We start from the raw sequence: 26,948 nt of genomic DNA, 5'->3' as shown, positions 1-26,948 counted from the left end.
TGACACTCTTTTCCCATCAAAAACTAAATATAATATATCTGTAGAAATAACGTTTTTGTTTTGTTTTTCTTAAAACTGATTTCACATAAAAATCTTCTCTGGGTGAAAAATAGAGCTATACATTCTTGTTTTTTTTTCTTATATATCATGTTACACTTTCAAACACACATACATTAAAATACATATATAAACCAACATAAAGCATCTTTAAATGAGTTTCTCTTTTAAAACGCTACTGGCAAGAAGAAATATAAATTCTTTAAATCTTCCAAAAGACATTTAGTATTTTAATGATTTTCCTGTAGAAACGTGTCAAACAAAGATTTTCCCACTGGTGTTGAAATGGGATGATGTCTCATCAGCACGTAAATGGCTCATTGCACAACAGACATAATCACTAAGAACAACTTTGCATTGATTTGCAAAGACCCTTCCCTCAGAGGGAAGTTCAGGACCCATAAAAAGCCGGCAAAGCCATAAATCCCCTCGCCGGGTCAAAGGTTCGGGTTTCTTTCTTTTAATTTGCCATCTGTTGGTACAAATGCAACAAGCAGCTTCTTTTTTTTCTTTTTAAGAGGTAAGAAAAAGAAGGTTTTATAGTATAATCAAAACAGAAAACATGTAGTAGTACCACATAAGTTCTAAAATCATTTGCATTTTTTTCTGACGCTGAATAAATCTTCCAATCTTTCAAACAAATCATTTTGGTCATTCAAATACCTCAGAAGAAAATGAAAAAAAATAATGCAATTTAAGTGATGGCAAAATGTCATCTTTGCAACATCCAGTGTTTGCTTTTTGTTTTTTCTGATTTTGGTTTCTGTCCCCACGCCTGAAGCATGCAACGTCCCACAGCTGCCGGTTGAGCTTCTGCAGCATTTAGTAAATGGGCAGGGTGAACATGGAGGTGTCAACGTAACCACCGGCCACCCTTTCGTCCAGGACTTGTGTGGCGGGGGGAATGTAGGCTGTAGATTTCTGTGCTGTAGAAGTTGTGTACCCGCTATCGGTCAGTCCACTTGACTCTTGGTCCTCATACGGGCAAATGTTCATCTCTTCTTCAGAAACCATCCTCTGGAGCAACAGCAGCCCGTTGTCATTATTCACCCCCTTCAACCTGCTGTATTCCTCCGTGTGACGCCTTCCAGGGCAGCCCTTTTCTGCATCTGAAGAAACACGGTAGAGAAGCACCATATTCTCATTATTAACTTTCTGGACTTCAACGTACTCAGTGGACCGAACAGGGGGCAACTGAAGGTCGGCAGGTACTCCTTTGTGGCCAATATTGGCGACGTTCATATTGCCGTGGGCCTGGAGATACTGATGGGACCCTGTCTGGGGATGGAGAACATGAGGGTGCATGTTGCCAAAGCTATACTCCTGATAGTTTGATCCAAGGACCTCTTTGTGGCCTGGCGGAGCAAAGGGAGAGGATAAGGGGCTTGGGGGGAACAGGCTGTCAGAAAGGCAGTGCTGTTTGGCCATTTCAGGTGAGTCTGGTTGGTCCAGAGGGCCTGAGCTGTTCTCAGTCAGTGGAGAAAACAAAGAGGGCCAGGTCTTCACCTTTTCACAAGACACATCAGGGCTACCCACATTTGCATGAGAATAATTTAGGATATTTTCCTCTGGGGATTCCTCGGGCCTTTTTAAATCCATCTCCGTTCGACCGCCCTGCTGGTTTGACTTCTGCCCCACCTCTTTTTCTTCTTCACTTTTATCCACAAGCAGGGCGTGACTGTCGCAGCTGCCCCGACCGGAGTCGCTGTCAGAAGTGTAGCTCTTGGATTTAAGGCTGCCATCGTGTAGGTCTTTGCCTTCTTCCAGCATCAGTCCTTGCTCCTCTGGAATATACACTTCTAAGTACTCCACCAGCAAGTCCTCATAGTTAGTTGTGGTTGGAGGGAAGTCGGACCCTACCAGGGAGCTGAAGGCATCCCTGGACTTTCCACTCTGCAAAACAAAAGGTTTTAGAAAGGGAATAAAGCAAATGCTTACTACTTTCCTTATTTAATACGCAGCACCATTTGAGGCATTAAAATGCTGCTGCTTACCTTGAGAAGCTGTTTATCAAATCCTTTGATTTTAGGACCAGGGACCGGAGGCAGAATGTGGTGCTTGAGGCTACAGAAATAAACAAGTAGAAGCAAATAAATTAAAAATCATCTTTCTTTTTCTTCTTCTGGCATACTGAAAAAATGCTGATTGAATATCTGATTGGAAGTGAGTGTAAGGCTGAGATTACTTTATTAATGCAAAAACCAAAAGTTAAAAAAATATATTACGTTAAAGCACTGAACAGTTCAGCAAGTAAACAAAAATAAAAAGGAGTGATCTGCACCTCATTTGACTATATATATATATATATGTATATATAAACAGGGTCAGGGTGTGGTGTCTAAGAACAAGAACAGAGTGTGCAAGAAAAAGACTAAGGAAACACAGAAAAACAAAACAATAATAAAAGGAAAAGAAAAAAGCCAACAACAAACAAGAACCACTAAAGCCACAGTGCATTACAGAACAAGGATGGCACTTTAGGAACATGTGCTTATTTGGACTTTAAAGCTTAGACCAATGCCAATAATTAAATTATTTAGGCGTAAAATGACAAAAAAGGTGTAATTTCAGTGAGTAAAGCACATAATTCTATTGTTTTACTCTAAGATTTTAAAGAAAGCGTTGAAAGATTCTGTGAGAAATTTCGTACTGTAGCTTGAAAACTGAAAGGATGTGATTTTCAGGCTGTCAGGCAGCTCTGCATTAAAACCAGCAGTGACTTTGTGCTAAAGGTCTCTGCAGTTGACTAAAAAAAGATTTCTGATAGTTGTTATACTGACAGGTATGACAATAGAACTAAAAGTTAAGATACAATCTGGTGTGTTGTTAGCGTCATCTGTGTGTGTATTAGTGCAGCGGTTCTGAATTTTTCTGAGTCATCATGACCCTCTTCAATAATCAAGGTTGCTGCGTGTGACCCCCATCAGTTAGGAACTTGTGTGCATGTACACTTTGGGACATATTTACTTTCTTTGGGCAGTTTCTTATAGCAACAACTCAGGTTGTATAAGCAGAACCTACAAAGTTTTCTGGTTTAGATAAAAATAAAGACTATTTGCTGGTTTTGCTTAACCCAGACTGTCATAAAGTGTTCATAAAATCAAGGAATATGTTTACACACACGCGCACGCACACACACACACAAGTATCATCCTTAAAAACAGGCTTTTCTTTGTTCTCAGTGTTGCACAGCTTATTGCAGTGGCAGTCTGCAGTTGCAAAGTGCAAAACCTAGAAATCAGCCACTGTGACCTATGTAAATACGGTCCCTTCCAAGTTTTGTGCTCTGTAAGGAAAGCTCTCATGATTACATATGCAACAGAGCCTTTTTCCCTAGCCCTGTAAGGTACTAATTCACCCCTCAGCCTGAATAATAAATATCAAATATCAATGTTACCCTAAAACTTGCTTTTATAGATGCACAAAGAGAGAGTAAATCTGTTGCTTTGACTGACAAAATGTTGACTTTTTTTGTTTTAATGCAAACTGTACCACTGGTGCTCTATCACACATTACCAGGGCTAAAATAAACAGTTTTTAATAATGTTTTTTCTTTTTCTTCAACCATATGACAACCCTCAGAAGGACTACTGAACACCACTGACAAATTGTTTAGGACAGGTATGATTGTTCTTACGTGTGGCTGTTCATGTGTATGGCCCAGATGAGGATGAGGAAGATGAAAACAGAAAAGATCATGATGATGATCCAGATGGACCTTTCTTGAGGGAAGTCTGAAAGAAACAATAAAAACAATCTGAATAATTAGTCATCCTTATATTTACCTCTTGTCAATTACTTCTAATAAAGAAATCACATTTAAAAATGTGCTTATATGGTTTCTCCCAGGTAATTAAAACCTCATACATTCTTGTACGGACACGGTTAACTAAGCGTATGGAACACAAATGGGGAGTACGACAGGCCTGGCTGTGTTCGTTAATTGAAAATCAACCCACCGGCACCTCTGAAGATGACTGAATAATGAATTATGTCTTTTTGAGCTTAATCCATACAAAAACAAAGACCGTCCTGCTCTCAGACCAGATATATTTTAAAATATAATGTACTCTTTGATTTTGCACAAACTGCTGAACTTGTCATTTGATTAATGCATTTCCTCTTCTAAATGCAGCCATATTGGTGGATATCTTACAGTCAGGAACTTTGAAATAGGTCGAGTCGCTCCATTCGCTCCAGAATCCGTGATCGGGCCTACAGCGCACCTGAACCAGGTATGTTCCACCTGACTGAAGGCTGTAAATGTTATACATCTTCTGCTGGCCTGCAGGGTGTTCCTGGAAGAAGCACAAACGGAACATAAGAGTCAAGTTCATTCCTGAAGCTGACTCAAACATGCGAGCGTAGTATTGGACGGTGTACAATAGGAGACTTTGGCTTTTGTGACGTATCAGCTCTAGTGTTGGACTTGAGCTACATGCAAATTTTCTTTTCTTTCTTTTTTTTTTTACATTTGAAAGACAAATATTTTCACTAGCCACGCCACTACATTACTCACCTCCCATTTATCTTCGCCCTCCAGCTTGATTCGGAGCTCATAGATGAGCGTGATCCAACCCGAGCGGGTGTCCGCTTTTTGTGGGGGGTCCCAGGACACTCGAAGGCTCGGCCAGCTTTTGTTCCAGCTAACATTCACTGTTACCTTCTCTGGAGGGTTGGGCTTGACTGAGAGTGAAGAGAGAAAGAAGATGGGAATTACAGAAGGAGAGAGACTAAAACAAGGACCAAACAATCGATGCTTGTAACAAATAAGCACCATAAAGGAAAAGTGGGACTGTGTCTCTGTGTCCTCCGGTGAATTACAGCAGATCAGTAGACACCTCCAGTGGAGGAACACTGACACTGCAGTCCTGACCTTTAAAATATTTGCTGACGTATGTGTGACGACAAGGCTGAGATAGGTGGAGATGTTTAGTTGTCATCTCAGAGACGTAACTGGCAATGTTGAAGAAAGACAAGAAAACAGATACTACAAAGACCTGATATGCAGTACCTGATAGAGACAAAAGGTAAGAGATGTCTTTATAGGTAAGCAGCCTCAAGGCCAAGGTGGATCATTCAGTAGATATCATGATGGTCTTATAATTGCAATTTAATACATGGTTTAGACAAGAAAAAGAGGGTTAGGAGTACTTACAAAAATATCTCAATAGTCCCTAACTTACATATCCTGCTTGTGGGGCTCTAATTAAAGCTTTTTATGTACCAATGGATCTCAAAGTCACTGGTTTAATTAGCAGAATTGGTCTAATTGTTCTTCAAAACTGATGGGCTGGGTATAGATCCAAACAAATTCCTCAAAAGAAGCAAACAGCAATCCTAAAATACTTACACTGTGCTCTAATGAATGTTTATGGCAGCAGGCCAGGCTCATAAAACAGGCTTCTGATTTTGGTGTTTTAATCTTTAGACAATACTTCATAATCCGTTCATTTAGGTCAAAGACAACTTGTGTCATGAACTGCAACACAGTAAGGCTGATAAAAAGGCAACCTTCAGTCAGCAGATATGGTTGGGAGGAGGGAGGGAAATCAAACTGCAACATTAAAAACCAGAATAGCCTGGTGTGGCACAAAAGCCCGCACGTGACTCAAGTCGTGCCCCTCACCTATGTAGACAACGTCGATTTCAACAGGGTCGGAAAATGTGCTCCCCCGAGCATTGGTGGCCACGACGGTGATGTTGTAGTTGATCCAAATGGACGTGTCGTTCTTGTTGAAGAAGCACGAGTTCTTCCCGGCTGTGCGGTAATCGGGACACTCGTGCACTGCGTCAGAGCTGTGGAAAGAAGAAGGAGTACAGCATGTAAATCTGTGCGTGTCTGTGTACTACGATGTTACACTGGGAGAACAGTCCGTATTCTTCACGCTACAATTTTTGAAACTGTGTCTGACTGAAGGGGAAAGATAATAGAAAGAGGATGATTCAAAAATTAATGAGGGCCATATTTACTTCTGCACTGCAGGCAGAAATGGAGGGGGGGGGGGGCAATCAGAGCCATGAACTGCAAAAGAAGAAATAAGTGGACAACTATTGTGCTGAAAACATAACACCTATGTCATTTTCTTCCTGTTTCCTGCAAACCCAACTAGATTTTGCCTTAGTATCACCTCGTCAATTAATGTTACCCTTCCTGTAGCCTGTGTTGTTTAGATTCATATAAAATAGACAGAAACAGAACAAAGCTTTGCACACAAAACAAACACAAAGACATCGTGATGAATTAGAAAGACAGAATTAAAACCTTAAAGTGCATATGAGAAAAAAAAATTACAAACATCAAAATAACAGTAATGAAATGAAATGCATTCAATGTCTGAGACTGAGGGAGATTTATATTGAAGAAAAAGGCAAAAATTAAAGGTTTTTTTACAACAAGACATTAAAACTAGTTTTGCTGATATGATGTGTACTTAGCAACCACTGCAGATTTAAACTCCTTCAGATCTGGGTGGTTAAATGAACCCATCTTTGAGTGTTTGTTCAAGACAGACGGGGACATGCTGTCGTTTCTGTAGCAGCAGCTGGCATCTGTTTNGGGGGAGACCTGTCCAGTTGTTCCCTAATAAAAAGTGAAGTCATAGCGAGTGACAGAGAAGTTCTTTGCTGGTAATCCGAAGAAAATAATGACGATTTCAAAAGGTTGTGTTTGCCACTGAGCTGAATCGAGGGCAAGATTTAGACTTTGAAAACAAAGAAATAACTATTCTGGCCAGTTTCAGTTGGAGCGATTCATGGATAAAAGAATAAAAAAAAAACCTGACAAGTACACATGTGAAACAAAAAAAATTAAGAAGGTAAATTGAATGTGAAAGGCAAAAAAAAAATCATTTCGGATGACTTGTCTAGAATAAATGTGATAAAAAAAAACAACTTTTTCTTCAATCGACTGACAGAGATGTTTTATCTGTCAAAAAAATCATCTCAGCAAAGTGAAAAAATATAACTCATTGTTCTTTCTTTGTTTTAATTGCATGTTTGTTTTACTCTACTTCAATAAAAAAATTATAGTGTTTTTGTCCTCAAGTCTATTGTAGCCTTAGACTTCCTGTGTATAGTTGGCTCAGTTTATTTGTTTATAAGTTTGTTACCAAATAAAAAAGTGTATTTTTTTAAATGGTCATATTTGTTTGGCCTTGCATTTCAAACTTAGATGTAGTTAAATGTTGATTCAGACAAATCTCTTTAAACTTGGACTTTGTAGAAATATGCAATCTCACAGTGCTTTTACTAAAATAACTTTTTTTTTCTTCATTTTATTGTATAATAAAGACCCAGACAAGTCTCTTAACTGAATGTAAATTAATGAAGATGGGAAAAAACCCATCCAAATGCAAATTACATAGGTCTGAAAGCCAACACCCAAAGCAGAATATTTACAAGGAAAGGCAATTATATACTGACTGAAAAACAAAGTCGTTTACAGTATGCATGAAGGAAACATTCAAACCAAATGTATCAATGCACTGAATAGGGCAAAATAAGATGAATAAAAACTGCAGTGAAACTAGCGCTTCAGTTTATTAGAATCGATCAAATACAGTGACAAACAGGAAACTTAAGGTTAATTTTAGGCAGAACAGTAAACACACTGTTGCAGTAATCAAGTCCACTCAAGATAAATACCCAGACCTGATTTTCTAAGTCAGTCTGAGGCATTAACCCTTTCATCCTTAAATTACGTATCAGGCAAAATCTGAGTCCATAACGTGGTTTGCAAGTTTACAGACATAAGTGCCTCTTGTCTCTGTCTGCCACCTGACTGTTACCAAAGTATCTCATAAACCATTAGACAAATTTTAAAGAAACTTTCAGGATGTAATTTTTTTTATACATGTACAGCTGATTAACCTTTGGACTCAACCCAAATAAGAGATGGCTGCCGCAGTCAGCGGACCTTAAAAAACACTAAGATGGCTCTAACTCAGTCAGTTCTAAAGATGTTGAGCCAGTATTTGGCGTGGTAGTAGCTGAGAGTCACAACACATACTCAGAGTGTGATCTCTCACAATATCTCACATAACTGCGCACAACAGTAATTTCAAGGTTTCATCAAAACGGCTACAACTTCGTCATTATTTTAGGCTAAAATGCTGGCATTTAAAATTTTTTTTAAGAAGCTAGGCCTTTAATTTAAATTATTTCTTCAACATCAGACTTTTTGGTTCAAGGCACTTAATTGGTACTTCTAAGATATTGGGTCAAATATGTAAATTTGCATACTGTCCTGATAGATTTTAGAAAATTTTGCTAATTAATTTTGATTAAATGAAAGTATTCAGACATGATGTCCTGGAAATAAATCCTGAGGAACTCTGTATGCCCATCCTGTTCTTTCCGACTTGTAATAGCGCTTGATACAGAACAACCTCTGCCATTAATAAAATTTTAAATCAGTTTAGCTGTCCCACGCATTTCTTCCAGTGTGTGTAGCTGCTTCAAATGCAGCATCATGATTAAGTAAAACTTAGGCTGATGTCGTCGTCTCCGTTTAAGTGGATGTAATTCATGCTTTGGCACAAAAGAAATCCCAATGTGAATACACCATATATAAAATACCATGAATATGAAGGATTACACTTTAAAATGATCTACTTGTTCATATACAAATGTAAAAAAAACATGACACAACGCAAAGGTTGTTTGTGTAATGCACTGTGGAAACTCATGAGAAGTTGTCTTTTATAACTAAAGAACCTCCGACAGGCTGAAATATTCTCAAGCATAACTTCTGATAAGGCAGATGTACATCACTGAATGTGGAAAGGAAGCAACGCAAACCAAACAATGTCAACAAAGGCTGTCCAGTTTTTTTATGTGTATGGTTAATGCTACAGCATTCATACTTGTCATTGCCACACTTACGATTTGACTATTACCTGTAAGGTTTTCTCATTAAAAAAAAGAAAGTTTAGTGAAAAATGAGCGGGATAATTGTCGGCTATATGTCTCCATTATCGCAGGCAAGATTTAATTCTCTCCTCAAGGAGAACAGACATTTCGTAATAAAACCATCAGCCCAGGAGCTAAATAAAAGAAAAGAATCATAATTCATCCAGAGTGCTCAGAAATGTCTTCATTTAAACAATCCTCTGTTTATGCAAACATTTCAAAGAATTGATTAGGGCACTGATAAATGGAAAACAACGTACTGCATTATTGTTGTTATTGTGAAATCGCCTTTCTTTAAAGGAATTTTACCATCTTGCCAAGAGATAGATAATAAGATACCTTTTAGTGTCTGTTGGACTGAATACTTGGCTAAAAAGGGGATAAAAGCAAGCCAAACAGCGTTCAAAGACATAGCAAAATGAAATATGAATAAAGTGAGAACAAAAATGCAGGAATTTATTAATGTAAATCACAAGGATTGCTTCATATTGTGTGTTGGACTACGCTGTTTGGTCTGCATGCTCATTAGCTTTTGGAGTCGACCCAATTCAAGATGGCTGCCACACCCAATTGAACATAGCAAACAGAAAAAATGGTTATATTTCAGTCAATCAAATAGTCATAAATAATTTAAAGTGATGGTAGCTGAGAGTGATTCCAAACCAGGTCTTTGGTGAAAACTTTGGCATTAACTGTGGGAGTCAACCTTTTTTCTTCGTATGTATGGATTTAAGTGAAAGTAATTACTGGATGTATGTGTACAACTGATTAAGTTTTGGAGCTAACCTAATTCAAGATGGCCGCTACAGCTAGTTAATATCAGGTAACTGTGCTTATTCACATCTTCTTTGGGGGGTGGGGGCATTGCTTTAGAAATACTCTGAAATCTCAAAAACGTGAAAAATAATAGTGACTCACTGGGCTTCTCTAAGGGTCCACCTGGCATTCTAAAATATATAAAAAAAGAACATAATTGATGGACACAAAGCAGGAGAGAATTGCGGACAACAAAGTGTTTCCAGGTAGCCCCTTCTTCACATCAGAATGTCATTAAAGACACTCCATTAACATGAGCGGTGCAATCTGTTTAAAATACCTGGAAATATCCATAGTGGACTATTTTAAGTAGAAAAGTTTAAAGATTTTGACATGACCCTCACATTCTCTCTGACACTGTTGAAAATCTGTGAATGGACCTCAGAGGAGATGTGCGCACAAGGCTGGCAATTCATTGGAACTAGAAGTGTTTCGCAGGAAGAATGAGAGGAAATGATTCAAAGAGCTGAATGATTTGAAGCTGGTCACAAAAAGCAGTGACATGCTGTGATAGCTGCCAATTAGATTTTTCTAAAGGTTATACAGAGTGTTGTTTAATAGGGTACAAATTGCCCGCAGCCATGAACAGCGGGCGATAATGGAATTGCCCATGCCAGTGTGGATGTATGTGTTTGTCTGTTAGCAAAATACCCCAAGAACAACTAGACAGATTTTAATTAAATTACCTGAACGCAATCATTGGATGTTTATTTACAACTGATTTGCCTTTTAGAGTCAACCTGATTCCAAATGGCTGCTACATCTAATCAACCTTAGCAAACACAAAAACGACAATAACTTGATCAGTTTTATAGATACTGAGCTAAGATCTGGGCTGTGAGGAGCTGAGAGTCATCCCTACCACATACTGTGAGCACTAACAGATCGCACAAGAGCTTTGCACAAAACTCTGACATCAACTATTGAAGTCGACCCTGTCCGTCCGTTATCAAAATATGTAATAAACTCCAAAACAAATTTAAATAAAACTCTCAGGACTGAATCAATAGATGTATATCTACAACTGATTAACTTTTGGAGTCAACTCAATTGGAAATGGCTGTGCCAAAAAAGGCTATAACTCAGATATTGAGCTAAGATTTGGTGTAGTAGTAGGTGAGAGTCATTTCCAACACCCAGGTTTTGAAAAGCTCCATTATACGATTTGTATAAAAATTCTTGCATGTCAGATTAACTTCTGCGCTCTGAACCATTCTTACATACAAGAATTTTGATGAGACGTGCCTAAACAGTGACATGCCACTGGAATGCTCCTCAGTCTTGACATGATCAAACAGGTTCCTTCAAAAATGATAAAATTCTCTCCGAGTCTGCTTTCGTTCTTAGGTCTTCGTGGTTGGCTTTAAACGTTTATTCTTTGTGCGCTTATCTCTGCTCAGGGACATCGGATGAAGATTTGCTGTTATTAATATCTGGTGAAATATCTGGATTTTGCCTCTGTTGCTGTCCCTCTGTTAAATAAACATTAAATGTGATAATTATTATTGTGTGATGTGAGCAGTCCATCCATGTCAGTTCTTTTGTCATGTATCAATAAAATATTGCAAAGTATTAAAGCATATTTGAAAGCAATGCAAGTCAGTGTTTTCCTTTTGATTATGCTCCATCCCTCCATTGCATTCTTTTCTGACTTTATACTTTCAGCACATGCATGTAGATGACTTTTTAATTTAGACTGGAAGGCCAAAAACCCAAAGCTGATTGTTGTTGTCATCTTCAAACAACTCAAGTTTAAAAAAACAAGAATTCATAGTGCTTCTTACAAATCCTTTTTTTTGTAAATAAACCTTGACATTTCCATCAGTTTTGCAGTACATGATTGTCAGCTTAGAGTTCTGTGTCAATTTTCAAGCGTAAATAGCGGCGGAAGCAGCTAGCTGTAGCACTTCTGGCACAGCTTCAGGCAGGAACAGCACAATATTTCTGCCAGATTAACCACATAACGTAAAATTGAAGATGGTAGACATTCCATTTGGCCTCAGTCTGGGCAGAATTAAAATCCATTTCTCCAAACTGAGGTCGTTCAAGAAGCTATCTACAGCAGGTAAGATATTACTTGTTCATAACTGTTCCGTGGTCACAAACAGCAACCTCAACTGTCACCTCCATGAAGGAATGCACCGAAACGAACCTACATGACACCGGAAGCCGCTTACCTTTCTTTGCGATAGTACAGGTGGTAGGTGGTTGGCAGCCCACCATCAGAGCCCGGCTCCCACCAGCAGGTGAAGGTTTCTTTCTCAGGAGACCGACAGTTCGTCAGTGTAGGCTTCCCTGGCAGGCTGTAGCCTAAACCCAGACAAGAAATACACGACAAAACAGGACTCTTAATGTAAAGTATAAATAGACTTATGTTAAATTAAACATAAATAATCACTGAGGTAAAGACATTAGCAGAAAAGCTTTGTTGTTACTTTTTACATGTCAATTATGTTTCTCTGTTTCCTGTTTCAACAACCAGAGTACTTCCAGGCATTTCTCAGATGTTTAACCCCTCAGAAAGAAACACCTGCTTTCTTTCGGGAACAAAATATGTCTGAAAAATCGGACTTTCTCTGGCTCTAATTAATCTGTCACTCTGCCCACTTCTGTCCCTCTGGCTTTAATCTTTAAAAGGGTGACCAAAGTACAAACAACTATATCTGTCTGTTCACCAGCAACAGATTTGCAAAAGGATTACCGAAGGATTTATTATTTAGCCTACCTCTTATTTAGAACATTGTTAACTGGCCTAAGTACTTCTAAACGCTTGGAAAAATGCAACCAGTTTTTAGATCAGTAGAACTAGGGTAATAAGGAAATGAGAAAGAAACAAACAGAAAGAAAACAATGTGTTTGTGCGAACTTTAGTTAATTTTTCACTTTGGGGACTGGGTTATTTAGTTTATATATTAATAACCTGACTGAAGTTTGTCCTACTACTGTAACAAAGGTATGTGAAGGTGACACATTTACATGCTGAAAACAAGCAGCGGGGGGAAAAAAAATATGGTATCCAGGCACAGACACCAACAAATGTTGACAAATATCAGAAAGAGAGCTCACATCACTTCATTCTGAAGTCTCTGCATTGGATACCTGTGCATTTTAGAATCCATTTTAAAGTCCTTTTATTGGTTTTTAATGCTGCTTATGGTCTTAGTCCTACTTATTTATAAAACATGCTTTTATGAGTTCTCCAAATCCCTCAGGTCCTCTGGAAGAGGTCTTCTGGTTTTACCTTCATGTTCACTCGTCTAATAACCGCCCTGCTGCAGAATTTCTTGAACTCTTGGACTGTCTACATCTCACACAACACGTTTCATTACCTACACACACAAGAGGTCACACTTTGGATTTGGTAATCACGGACAACGCCCCCATTTCCAATCTGCAAGTTGAAGACTTGGGGGTGTCTGATCATAAATTAATTTCCATGACTTTGCCATTAACAAAGACATATATGCAAACAAAACGTCAAATTCAATTCAGAAGTTTAAAGACAATAGATCTGACCCTTTTCAACCAGGATATTCAGGATATCTCACTAACTACAAAATTCACCTCTGTCAATGATTATGTCAACCACTATAATTCCAGTCTTCGCAGTATTCTTGATACTCATGCACCGGTTAAAACTCGGACAGTTACCTTCTCCAGATCAGCCCCATGGTTTACATCTGAACTCCGTACAATGAAAACTGCAGGTCGTGCCCTGGAGCGGCAGTTTATCTCCAGTGGCTTATTGGTCCACAAACAAGCCTATCGCAAACACCAAAAGACATATTCCAAAGCACTCACTGCAGCAAGATCCCATTACTTTTCCCTAAAAATCTCGAATAGCCGTGGGAATTCCAAACAGTTATTCTCTGACATAAACTCTCTGGTCAAACCTTCCACATACACGCATGCTGATACCAGTATAGATCATTGCAATAGATTTATGGACTTTTTCATTAATAAGGTGGCATCAATCCAGTCTGCTCTCCCTGTAATAGCTGAATCTCAAGTTGATATAACTCTCCTCATGCAAAGTAACACATTTTCAGCTTTCTCCGTTGTCACCCAGTCAGACGTGGAGAAGATCGTAAAAAGCATGAAAACTTCCACCTGCGTGCTAGACCCTCTCCCCACAGCATTACTTAAGTCTAATATTACAGCCATTTGCCCATTAATCACAACCATTATTAATCAGTCTTTGCGGGCCAGTCAGGTTCCCCCATCTCTTAAAACTGCAGTCATCCACCCTTATCTGAAAAAACCCTCACTTGACCCCAATATTCTTGCCCATTACAGACCTGTTTCAAATTTACCGTTTATATCCAAAGTTCTGGAAAAAGTTGTGGCAGCCCAACTTCATCAACATCTTCACATCCATAACTTCTACGAAAAGTTTCAGTCTGGCTTCCGTTCCGCTCACAGTACAGAGACAGCTCTGGTTCGCGTAATGAACGACCTTCTCATGACTGCGGACCAGGGCTCACCATCTCTTCTCCTCCTCCTTGACCTGTCGGCTGCTTTCGACACAGTGAATCACACCATCCTTCTCAACAGGCTACAGTCAGAAATTGGACTTTCGGGTACAGCACTTAAATGGTTTCATTCATATCTCACCAATAGAACTGAATATGTTTCCTTGGGTCAGTCTAAATCTTCAACTCATACTGTGACTTGTGGAGTTCCACAGGGGTCAGTCCTTGGGCCAACCCTTTTCACCATCTATATGCTCCCCCTAGGTCACATAATCAATAAACACAAGGTCTCCTTTCACTGCTATGCTGATGATACACAACTGTATATGAAAATGGACTCCACTTCTCCTACAGTTCTTCCGTCTTCACTTCAGCTTTGCTTAGAGGAGATAAAGGCATGGATGACTGCCAACTCTCTTCAACTTAACAGTAATAAAACGGATGTCATCCTTCTTGGCACCCCTCATCAAACTCAGTCCTCTAATCTCAGTAGTATCTCAATATTTGGTCTTAATATTCCCTTTTCTACCACCGTCACAAACCTTGGAGTTAGGATTGACTCTAACCTCACTTTCAACTCCCACATCCGTCATCTTTCTAAAGTCTCCTTCCTCCATCTTAAAAACATCGCCAGACTCCGCCCCTCCCTTTCCCAACCGGATGCTGAGAGGTTGATCCATGCCTTTATCTCATCAAGGTTGGACTACTGTAATGCCCTCCTCTTTGGGACCTCTGGTAAAAACCTGCAAAAGCTCCAGCACATTCAGAACTGTGCTGCCCGGGTCCTGATGAGGAGGCGCAAATACGACCATATCACTTCTGTTCTTAATTCACTTCATTGGCTACCGATCAAACATAGAATACATTACAAACTCTGTCTGCTCACCTATCAATGCATCCATGGAGCTGCTCCTGCCTATCTTAGTGAACTCCTCTCATTGCACGCTACTTCTCGAAGGCTTCGTTCCTCCACCTCCTTTTACTGCCTGCATCAACCTAAGACCAAACTTGCCACTATGGGGGATAGGGCTTTTCAGGCAGTAGCTCCACGACTCTGGAATGCCCTTCCAGAGTCCCTGAGAGCCCCACAAGGTGTGGAGGCCTTTAAAAAAGGTCTTAAGACTCACCTTTTTAAACAGGCCTTTTAGAACTGTAAGTTTTGTTTTAAATTGTTAGTTTTAATTGTTAGTTTCAATTGTTAGTTTTGGTATCACTTGGTGCAAGATGTACTACTGTAAGCCCTACAATTTATTCTGTATTTTTATTATTACTATTATTATTATTTTTATTTATTTATTTATTTTTTTTTTTTTTTAATTTTTCTTTTAATCTCTGTAGCACTTTGAGATTTCTTTGAAATATAAGGTGCGTTACAAATAAAATTTATTATTATTATTATTATTACCTAAAGTTAAAACTAAAACCCACGGTAAGGCGTCTCACTGGTGGAACAGCCTTTCTGGGGACCTGAGAGGGTTGATGGTTTTAAATGATGTCACCTGTTCAGTCTGGCTTTTGCCTAATTTATTAATTCACACATTTTAGCTAAGCTTAGTCTTGTTGTACTTTTAGTTTGACTTTTAATTTAGTTATAATCAAATGTAATTTATTTTAATCAGTCCTTATTATGACTAAGTAAGGACGTAAAAATCCTCTTTATCTTCTGTTTTAGTGTCGTAATTTAAGTAAGAAGCTTGTCCACAAATGTCATTACTTTCTCTAACGTACAGTATTGTTGTACAACCTGGATACAGAGGGATGAAACTAAATCACAACAAGCAGAAAGGTGCTTTTTGAGATAGTTTTGAGGGAAAAATGAATAAATCAGCTCATTGTAAAATCTCCTCAATTGTAGTTTCCAAAAACATGACCAACTTTGACAGTTTTTATTAACTTGTGCTCTTACAAATAATACTCTGTGCATGGTTAACTTTCTCACATTTAGATAATGAGTCTAAAGTCTTTAAAAAAATTCAGTAATAAATTAATTAGTGCAACCAACTCGAATGCCCGGGTTCAACAGAAGCTGAGAGCGTGCGTGGAAACAAAGACAAACACTCACTTGTTCCCTCTGCGTGCAGCGTAAAGAATAGCAGCCACCAGAGAATGATGACTCCCTCGGCTTTCTTCATGGTGGCACCACAAAGCCTCGGCTGTGGGACGGAGCAGAACACAAACAAGACACAGGTGAGGATATGGAAGAAACAACTGACCCGTGTGCTCGACAAATCGCTTGACCTGTAATATTTGATGACAAAGAGAAAGTGCGCTGAGTGAAACCCTGTGTGCACGCTGCGAAAAGCTGCTGAAGATATAAATAGGGCAGAACATATTATACCCAGGTGAACAGCAATGAACAAGGAAGAACAAAACATCAAGTACTGGATATCTTAGGAAGAGAGGTAAAAAAAAGGAAATATCTGTGAAGTTAAAAAGACTTATCCACTGGCTTTTATGCCAGAGTATTAAACTAAAATCATCTTATGATGAGAAGGAATGGATTGATATGATACTGTGCCCAGAGTATGTGATGAGGATGACTCTCAGTTACTACCACACCAGATTTTAGCCCAATATCTGTAAATTTGAGTTATATTACACTTTGAACTAGGCTGACTCCCAAAGTTAATCAGTTGTAGATGCACATCCACTGATTACTTTCAGAGAGTTTCATTAAAACCCATCCGGTGGTTCACTGGATATTTTGCCGTCACGACACACAAAAGAACACAAAAGCACGTGCACAGACACAGGCAAAAATGTGCAACGAGTGAAGCAAAAAGTCTGAATTAAGTAAACAAGATCAAACGAGAGTAAAAAGGTCCTCTGTGCCTCGCTGCTTCAGTGCGGATTAAAAAAAAAAAACATCCTCTCCATTTCTGACCACCTCAACCAGCTGGTACATGTAGTGTAACTGATTGCATAACCTGAGTCAGAGCTTTATGACAGAGACGCACACAGCGGGAGGCTGGTTTGTGTTGCTTACAACCGTCTAGACTTCCCTCCTCATGGCTTAGAAACCTGCATTTACCAAGCCAGATGACTCTGGTAAAACTTGAAAACATTTAGCTTTTTTTTTTGTAATAAATGCAGTGACAGCTGAAGAACTTTGCAATTCAATCTTTGAAATATGTTAGAGAGACTGGAACTGAGTTGTTATAATTTAAACAGGCATAACAGAAGTGAAATTATCAAAACTGTTGCTAAAAGCTTCAATTAGCACAGCACTAGCTGAAAGCTAAAATTAGCAAAGCAGGTATGCTGAAGTGGATTTAGAGAACAATGTTTTTAAAGGAACTAAATGTATTTCTTGGAAAATGTTGAATAATTCCAAAAGTTTACAGAAGTGAGCTGAATGGTTTGATACATGAACGGTTAAAATAGCACAAAGTATGCAGAAGTAGTTTGTTTGCAAAAAATGTGAAAAGAAACTATAAACAGGATTGATTTCCACACAATAAATAGCAAAATATGTGGTGGTTAAACAAATTATGATAAAACACCTCAAGTTCATATTACTAAATGACTTTCTGTCTGTTCAACACCCCACAAAGGTAAAGTTCAGGTGTGAACAGGGTCAGAATTCATTCCAGGATGCTCCTGAATGAAATACAATCTAGTTTAAACAAATATTATATGCAGGTGATCATTTTCTACACCTTGAGTGCATGAAAAGGAAACAAAATGGGAATTAAAATGATTATCCTGTGCGCATGTAACAAAAAACAAAACAAAAAACAAAACAGAACAAATAAGAAACAACACTATAAAGTGTGGCTTTTAAGATACAATTTTCAGAGAATCTTTGATTACTTTTGAAGTGAGAGAAAAAGAAGGGTAATGTCTGTTTAAAAAAAAACACAAGACTTCACTAGGAAATTCTTTAATTTTACTGTGAGTCATTGTTATTTTTGGCTTGGACCTTTTCCACTCTGCACGTAATGCTTGTTCCTATAATGTTCAGCCAGCGTTCAACCATAACATGGATCAAACACTTCCTGCCTGTGCCTTCTGAAGTAATAATAGTGGCTGACAGAATATCATGAAGGCACAACATTTAAAAATAGGAGTATCTGTGATTTATTTTTTCCAAGTGATTTTGAAAGTGAGAAAGTTGAAAGAATTTAGACGATGATAATCTAATGTGGAGAAAGGACAGAGTCGTTTTAGTCAAACCTGGAAAACAACATGATGCACAGTGTCATGCAATATTTCAAAAACTCACATTCAGAGTGTGTGATGTGAATAACTCTCAGCTACTACCACATCCAGTTTTAGCTCAATATGTGTAAAATTGACTGAATTATAGCCATCTTTGTGTTTCACAGGGCAAGTTGGCTGTAGCAGCCGTCTTGAATTGGGTTGACTCCAAAAGTTAATTAGTTGTAGATCCAGTGATTATTTCCTGAAGGTTTCATTAAAATTCGTCCACTGATTCATGACATATTTAGATAATAGAGAAACCTATGCACACACACAGGCATTTGAAGCTCCTTATCACCTACCTCTCTGTAGTTTACACAGACTTTTCCCAGAGTAACAATTTCCTAGAAAACCTATTCCACGCTAAAAGAGGGCTTTTACAATGTGGTAATAAAAGACCATAACACGTCTTGCACCCCTGGTATCTAAACACAAGATGTGTTGTGAAGTAAACTCAACAAAGGACAGTTTCCAACATGCTAAGACTCACTGTAGTTGATCTGAAATAATGCCAAGTATTTCACTGACTGCATTTCACAACCCTTGCATGTACCTCCAGGTGACTTAGTTCTACGGTAATAATGTGCTGCAGTGCCGGTCAGGGGTGTGGCTGCCCGGGCATGTGTTGTCACATCAGGTTTGCATGCTAACTTCAGTCAGAATTGTGTAACAGCCGTGGAGTTGTCAAAAAGATAATGCAACTCCTCCGTTTCTGCTTTTCTTCTATCACACCTTCACAACTTTTTGCCAGTCACTTTAGCCAGCCTGTGTTTACGGGGCCTTAAATTCAGCCAACGTCATCATGATCTGATAATTGGCATTAAGATCAAGGAACTAGATTAGCCTCTTGCTACATATAGTCCTCTTATGTAACCAGTAGTCGTAACTGTATAAGCTGCTAGGGGAGAAGTGCTGATGATAACAGTGAGGCTCTTCATTCATAATGGACTATATAAACATGGCACAAAAAGTACAAAAATGTGTGCTTGGTTGATTATTTCTTTGTTGTAACATAATTCTTGGTATTAAAATCTTAAATTATTGGAAAGTTGGCTTTATGCCCTTAAATGGTTCCCCTTTTGTTCGTAAAATGCGTTTGTGGGTTGAGCAGCAGAGTTGAGTATGTACGTTACGCCCATGAAAAAAATGTCAAATCTCCTCTACCAATGGCAAACAGCTTATTCTACTTCTGGCTGTTGTTTTGAGCTCCAGGTACCCCAGGTGTCTGATTGACAGCACCTGTGAGCAACCAGGGGCAATCCCATATTTCCACAGTCTGGTACCGAACTCTACCTTCCAAGATGACAACCCTCGCCCCCACAGAACGGGGTTTATCAGAGACTAGCTTCAGAATTTGGGAGTGGAGAGGATGGAAAGGCCTGCCTGCAGTCCTGACCTCAACCCCACTGATCACCTGTGGGATCAGCTTGGGTGTGCTGTTCATTCCAACACAACCACACTGGCTGTCTTCAACAAATGCTGGTTGAAGAATGGGATGCCATCTCACAGCAGTGTGTGACCAGGCGGCATAAGGAGGAGGTGCCAGGCTGTTGTGGCTGTGTATGGTTCTTCCACATGCTTCTGAGGTCCCTGTATATTAAATCAATAAACTGTAAATTGCCAAATATGTCTTGTTTTTTTAAGGCTTCAATCATCTGAGCCAATAAAAACCACCAAAAAAAGTCTTTCATTGGCGCAATGTAAATATTCAACTCTGCTGCTCAACCCACAAATGTATTTTCTTTACAAATGTGACATCATTTAAGGAGAAATAAATGGGCTTTCTAACAACACAAGATTTATTGCCAAGAAGCAAGGTTACAACAAAGAAATAATTAACCAAGCATAAGTTTCCTAACTCTTTGTGCTAGGTTTATACCATATTATTGGTCTTGATCTTTCTATAGACACATTTTTTTGTTTGTTTTACTTCAGCTGCTTTTTTCCCCCCTGAATTTTATTTCAGTCATTTTCAGCTCTATCCATTTTGTTTGCTGAACCCACTTAACTCTGACCTATAAATCATTCAGACAGAAAACGGTTCCTGAACTTACAAGATGAACCAGTTTTGTGGCAACTCATGACAGACAACTTAGCAGAGAACCCATTTTAAATTGTACCTTAAGACCATTTGTGACCATCAAGGTGATTTCCAAAGGGTTATTAGCTGAAAACTCGAAATACCGTAGATCAAGGGGGTCAGGACCCCACTGTGGGTCATGAAACACCAAGTAAGGGGTTTTTGGAAAGATCTACAGAAATGTCTTTGTTTTCTTAAAAAACAATTGCCCAAAGCATGTTTAGACATAACTGTTACAGAGATAAAATAAGTGGTCATAAATTGATGCAAAATATTATAAGGATTGATGAGCGACTTTATTAAACAGTTTATTTAGCAATGTTTGTATATTTTAACCATCACTAGTCATAAGTCTCTGTGACTTTTATTTTGTGGGTTGAAAGTTGAAAACTTTAAAGAATCTCAGCAGAAGATGATCAACAACCAATGATACATATCTCAGGTCCTGTATCAGTATTTTGATGGATTTGTTCTATTTTAAATTATGATTTTCTGACTTTCTGACTACTTGTCATTAGCAGTGTATTGTTTTTTTAGCCCTTGCCAATTTTCTGTTATGTTTATGTCCATTTTGTTGCATTAAAGTACACAGACCAGACAGAAAATGAGTGAAAACTTTGAAAGTCCTTTGTGATTCTGTGTTTCTTCAATACACTGCTGCTCGAGTTGTCTTTTGCTTTCTATTCTCCTGGCACACCTGCTCCTTGTTGCTAGTTACCAAACCTGTTGTTCGTGATTCTCTCTCTAGTATCTTCGGTCCCTTTGTTCTTCGTCAAATCCCGTCGCCATTAGTTTCTGTGTTCTCGTCATTTGCGGCGCCCTTAGTTTTACCCTAATGAATGAAGTTTATTTGATCCTCACCTGCAGTCCCGCCTGTCAGACTTCATTTGGGTCCTCATGTGTGCCATCCATCCCACCACCGTGACAACAAGCATACACACGAGAGAAAGGATATCTAAGCAACCGCATGTACACACCACCTGAGCCATTTGTGCTTAATGCGACATGCTGGTGCACACATAACATGAAGAAAATCATTGGGTTAAAGTTAAAACAAGAGCTAAATGTTAAGTAAAATGTTGCAAATCTTAAAAGATTAGGTCTCAGTGTCAGTGACCCCGAAGGAGTGCATATCACCCATCTCCTTTCAAGCCAGCGTTTTAGACTAAGATCATCTTATGTTGAGAATTGACAGAGTTGACGCTCAGAGTTTGAGTTGTGAATGACTCTCAGCTACTACCCCATCGAACTTTAGTTCAATATCCGTAAAACCGACTGAGTCCTAACCATGTTTGTGTTCTATAAGGCCAGTTGGTTGTGGTAGCCATCTTAAATCAAGCTGAGTCCAAAAGTTAATCAGTTGTAGATGTACATCCAAAGATTACTTCCTGAAGGTTTCACTAAAATCTGCCCAGGTGGTTTATGAGATATTTTGCTAACAGACAGACATACGCGTAGACGGGCAAACACAAAATCGTCCACGTTTGGTGGCAGGCAACAAAGATGAAATGAGTCAGATGATGTTATGGGATGAATAGGAAAAAAAGTCAGGTGAAAAGTGTGAAAAGGCTAAGACTGAATTCAGACAATTGATGAATCATTTATTTGTGCTCTGTGTTCCTCTGTGGCCTCTCAAATTCACAAGGTGAGAAGAGGATGTGTCAAATAACATCTTCTGGGCAAACGTGAGCAGATAGGCATCATCTGGCATGAATCGCACGTCTAAACAGGCCACCTTTTTTTTCTAAACAAGCACAGTATGTAAAGTTGCTTTCTCATGCATAGTCAAAGCATTCTCAGGAGGGCTGACCGACACAGCTGAGTTACAGCAGCACTTTTTTTTTAAATGTTCTTTTTCTAAGAACCTGTTTCTCTTTTCCAGACGCTTACAGAGAACAAGCTCAGAAGTGCACAATATAAACCCAATGATTTACGTCACATTTATTCGTTCCAGTTTTATATTAACTTAAGTTTAGTGCAAATAAAACAACGCTAATGAGATCGTTTATGTTCTCAGGTTCTTTAAAGATCGTCAACAGCCCGTTTCGTTGTCCTTGAGAACTCAGGTATTTATACCCAGGCCGAGCGGCAGCCATGTGGATCGGCAGGTCTGGTGCGTCGGAAAAGTGATTCGTTGCTGCAACCGTTTCTAACCTGCTCAGCGACGTCTGTTCAGAAGCAAATTTTTCAGAACAGAACAGTTTAGGAGTTTTGACCATTAAGCGTGTGTGCCTGCAGTTTTCCTGGAAGAGATGCAGATATCAAAAATCATCCAGACTTCTCTCATAATCTTAACTTGAAATCCTGCTCAGACTGGAACAGACTGCATACTTCCCGGTATTGTAAAAATAAACCGGTTTGAACAGTGGCACCAACACTTTTCTAGGAACTATGTTTTTTTTCCCCTCATATGGGTAGTCAAGGGTAGAAAGTAACACAGAACAAAATGGAGCGCTAATGGGGGCGGAGGCATTTTAACTGCGAGGAAACTGCCCCAATTAACCCATGACCTAATGTCAATTAAGTTCAACTTTGATTCAGGTTTTAGCACTTGGGCCTGTAACTACATTTTATAGGTTAATGGATTTTGTTTTTGAACTTCAGATCCTTCAAAGTGATGTGCTTTTTTTTTTTTTCATTTATCACCCAACACTGAAAAGCAGGAAATAATGTATTTGTCTGTGTCTGTGTGCGTGTGAGTTGTTTTGTTAGCAAAATACCTCATGAATCATGAGTTGAATTGCAATGAAACTTTTAGAAAGTAATCGGTGAACACACCTTTACAACCAATTAACTTTGAGAGTCGATCACAGCTATGAGACCTTAGCAAACACATAAATAGCTCCAACTCAGCCAGTTTTGCAGACACTGGCCTAGATTTCGGTGTGGTAGTAGCTGAGAGTCATTCACAACACACGCTTTGAGGACTTACAGATTGCACCAGACCTTGCGATATCACATTCATATTCATATTCCGATTCTCAGCTGAGAAACTACAGGCTGGAAATAATTGGAAAACTATTCTGAACCCAAGCTTTCTGCAAAAAGGATACATCCAGGTACACCCAGTTCTCCAGTTTTACCCCTTAAAGGAAGTGTTTCCAATTCAAAAAGTCCACCTCAAATAGATTACTGCACAAGCAGGATTACAAAAGCACAGAGAGTGAACTGATTGTACGAAAGACACACATTCTAGACCAAACATTTAGCCTTTTTTTTCCCCCAGCTCCAGCGTTTTCGACGCATTTTACTAAGCTGCTGCGTGTGAATGTGCTGCCTGCGAAGTTCCTTACTTTTCTTGCGCAGACCTAAGCCATGTGCCCTGTTGCGTTTCTGAGGCACCTAGGGTGGGAAAAAAACCCAGCCTCAAGGACGGCATACACACACCCTTCCTTTCCTGCGGCAGTAATGATCCCAACTTATCTCTGGTCGCAGCGAAGTTAAGAAATGGGTTAGAGAGATAAGGGGAGAACATGTTAAATTTATGGACCTCTACAGAGGCTGCACATCGTTTATGGTTAAGATAAAAATCACTAGTCCTTGAAGTGTATTCCTAAATAGCACATTAACTTGTTAATGTGCATAAATATGGACATAATTGTAGCTTCAGGGTTGTTATTTTTCTGATTGTGGGCGTCCAGACATCCCAACTCACCTCAGTTCTGAAGCGCTCAGTGGAAGGGCTAAGAATGATTATTTATTTTACTTTCTCTAAAACAACACCATGATTGCAAATAATCATTTATTCTCGTGGAAACAGCAGCGGCTTGATGATAGGACTTGAAATGAGTCACTGGCAGCGTGCAGTTTGTTGCCAAATTAATATCTGTCACAACAAAAACCTCAGCTGCACTTTGTCCAGAAAGATTCATTAATACCTGATCCCTGTCAGATGATGTGGGCTGGGTCCTGATGACAGGAATAAATATTTTATACAAATGAACTTTCAAACTGACTGAGCTTTTTTTTTGTTTTCAGCAACAAGAACAAAATCTTTCTGAAAGTTTCTGAAGTGATCACAGTGATGTGTTCTTTTCAGAAGAAACAGAAAGAGCATTTCCTTTTAAACAAGAGCTGCTTTAAGGGTTCGAAGAGGTTACACTTTCTGGCTAAGTGGTTTAATAATTAAAGCCAACGAACACGTTGTACCCATTGAGATAAAAATAAAGCCTTTCGGAAGGAGTGCGTAAGCTGCAGGCAGCTAACATTGTAATACAGTGTTGGAGATGGACTTAAAGAGGTCAATAGTTCCTTTGGATCCCTTTAGGTATACTGATCATTCTCAATCTGTGCACAAAAGTGCGCAAAACTCTAATCTGAAGAGGGATTTTAAATGACCCAAAGATAAAGTCGCGTAAGATTCTTTGTAATGTTTTTAGTTCAAGAAGAAGTATGAGAAAGCCCGTGTGTGTCTTACCGGCAGCTGACAGGTGCTTTCAGTCTCTCCGTCGCTTTCCAGGAACACCCGCCGACGCGCTCCTATACCTGCTTTCCAGGGATGAAAGGAGAGGAGTGCGCGCGAACAGCCGCGCGACGAGGACCGCTCAGACAGCCGCTCAGCCGCAACAGACCGAGGATCTCCGCTCCCCACCTCCCACCTCCCGCCCCACCCGGGGAGAAGGGGAGGCGGCCTCCAGCCCCGCCTCGGCTCAGGTTCCCACAGACGGGTCCGAGAGAGACTCGTTCGACCAGTTTGTCACACAGGATAAACAAATGAGACCGGCCAGGTGAATTACAACCTGCATTTTTTGTGTGTGTGTGTTTGGTTTGGTTTAGTTTTAATGTCATGAAAATGAGTCAGCTCAGTTACGCCTCAGTTTGTGAGGATGTAAAGCTGTTCAAACAGTAAGGAGACACGATGAGACAACCTGCAGTCAGTCCCCCTAGGTGCAGGCGGGCCCCGCTCCGGGCAGAACACGCACTGCACATAGGCTACTATGGGGCGCCGTTTGTAAAGGAGCTTGTGCTAAAAATTCATGCCTAAATTTTGTCACATTTAGCTTCAAACACTGTTTAAAAATGTAGTGTTGATTTTCTGATGTCACTTTTTACAACATTTAGTTAGTTACATGTAATTGTTACAGCTACATACTAAATATAAATCTAAATGCTAAATGTTAAATCTAAATGTTAAATGTTAAATCTAAATGTTGTAAAAAGTGACATCAGAAAATCAACGCTACATTTTTAAACAGTGTTTGAAGCTAAATGTGACAAAATTTAGGCATGAATTTTTAGCACAAGCTAAATGTGACAAAATTTAGGCATGAATTTTTAGCACAAGCTCCTTTACAAACGGCGCCCCATAGGCTACTGGTGTCGGACTGAAGCATCTTTTGCGTCCGTGCAAGTTCACATAATGATTTCGACCTTGACCGTCTGTAGTGTTAGCAAAATATCTCATGAACCAGAGGGCGGATTGCGATGGAGCTCTCAGGAGGCACTGACTGGATGCACAGCTACAGCTGATTAAGGTTTGGCGTCAACCCCATACAAGATGGCCGCCACAGCCAATTGACCTTAGCAAACTCAAAAATGTCAGTAACTCAGTCAGTTTTACAGATACTGAGCTCACATTTGCTGTGGTAGTAGCTGAGAGTCATCCCCAACACATACTCTAAGTGCAAACAAATCCATATTATTATTATTATTATTATTATTATTATTATTATTATTATTATTATTATTATTATTATTATTATTATTATTATTATGTCAGTTTTTATGTTGATTTTACCAACTTCCTCAGTTCTTTTGCATCTCATTTCATTTCTCTTCCTGGAATATTTATCAAAACATATTTTATGTTATTAAACCAGAAGCCCCTCTGGGTCTTTCTGCCTGTGTCTGATAGCTATCGGTCCATTTCTCTTCCTTTAGGAGGACAAGGAGCAGTTTCCCACAAAGATAAAAGTTATATTTTCAGACCTGGCCCTATTTTAAGGCGAAGCTAAAGCAACTTGACACGGCAGATGGTTATTTCCATACATATAAATTATCCTGTGATTGCAATCTGGTAAACACTGTCTTGTTCCAGGGATCTCAGGAGTTAAGGTACAAGCATGTTTCCTCAGAGCAAGCCTTTAAGAAAGAAATGTGGTTGTGTTGCGTAGATGTTACTGATGTTACCAATATGTCACAATAAGGGATCAGGTTACAAATGGTTATCGTGACTCTCCGGGAAATGAATGGCAACACAACTTCACCTCAGAAAAAATCATGTAACTGTGTGTATGTGTGTGTGTGAGGGAGTGCCCATTCACTGCAGCCTTTAAAAAATGCAAACAGAAAGCCTATCTGTTTTCCTATCAGAAAACAGGACTCCATGGTGGTATGAGCTGCAAAAACACACTTTCAAACCTCCTCCTGTGGTAAACCAGCACAATTTGCCTCAGCTGTAATTATGC

At 39.2% G+C, this 26,948-nt stretch overlaps 1 protein-coding gene across 1 annotated transcript; it reads right to left on the bottom strand.

Moving 5' to 3' along the window:
- Window positions 1–567: 567 nt before the first annotated feature.
- Window positions 568–25,093, bottom strand: prlra (prolactin receptor a). Its single transcript, NM_001329376.1, is given in 9 exon segments — window positions 568–1,950; window positions 2,052–2,121; window positions 3,695–3,791; window positions 4,214–4,355; window positions 4,577–4,743; window positions 5,687–5,856; window positions 11,964–12,096; window positions 16,321–16,411; window positions 24,959–25,093. Coding segments are annotated over 8 exon segments (1,920 nt in total). The 5' UTR covers window positions 16,391–16,411; window positions 24,959–25,093; the 3' UTR covers window positions 568–879.
- Window positions 25,094–26,948: the final 1,855 nt, after the last annotated feature.

Source organism: Kryptolebias marmoratus, linkage group LG14, assembly GCF_001649575.2.
Source record: "Kryptolebias marmoratus isolate JLee-2015 linkage group LG14, ASM164957v2, whole genome shotgun sequence".
Classification (NCBI taxonomy): Eukaryota; Metazoa; Chordata; class Actinopteri; order Cyprinodontiformes; family Rivulidae; genus Kryptolebias; species Kryptolebias marmoratus.
The sequence above is the reverse complement of the archived record's forward strand: the minus strand, read 5'-3'. Positions and strand labels throughout refer to the sequence as shown.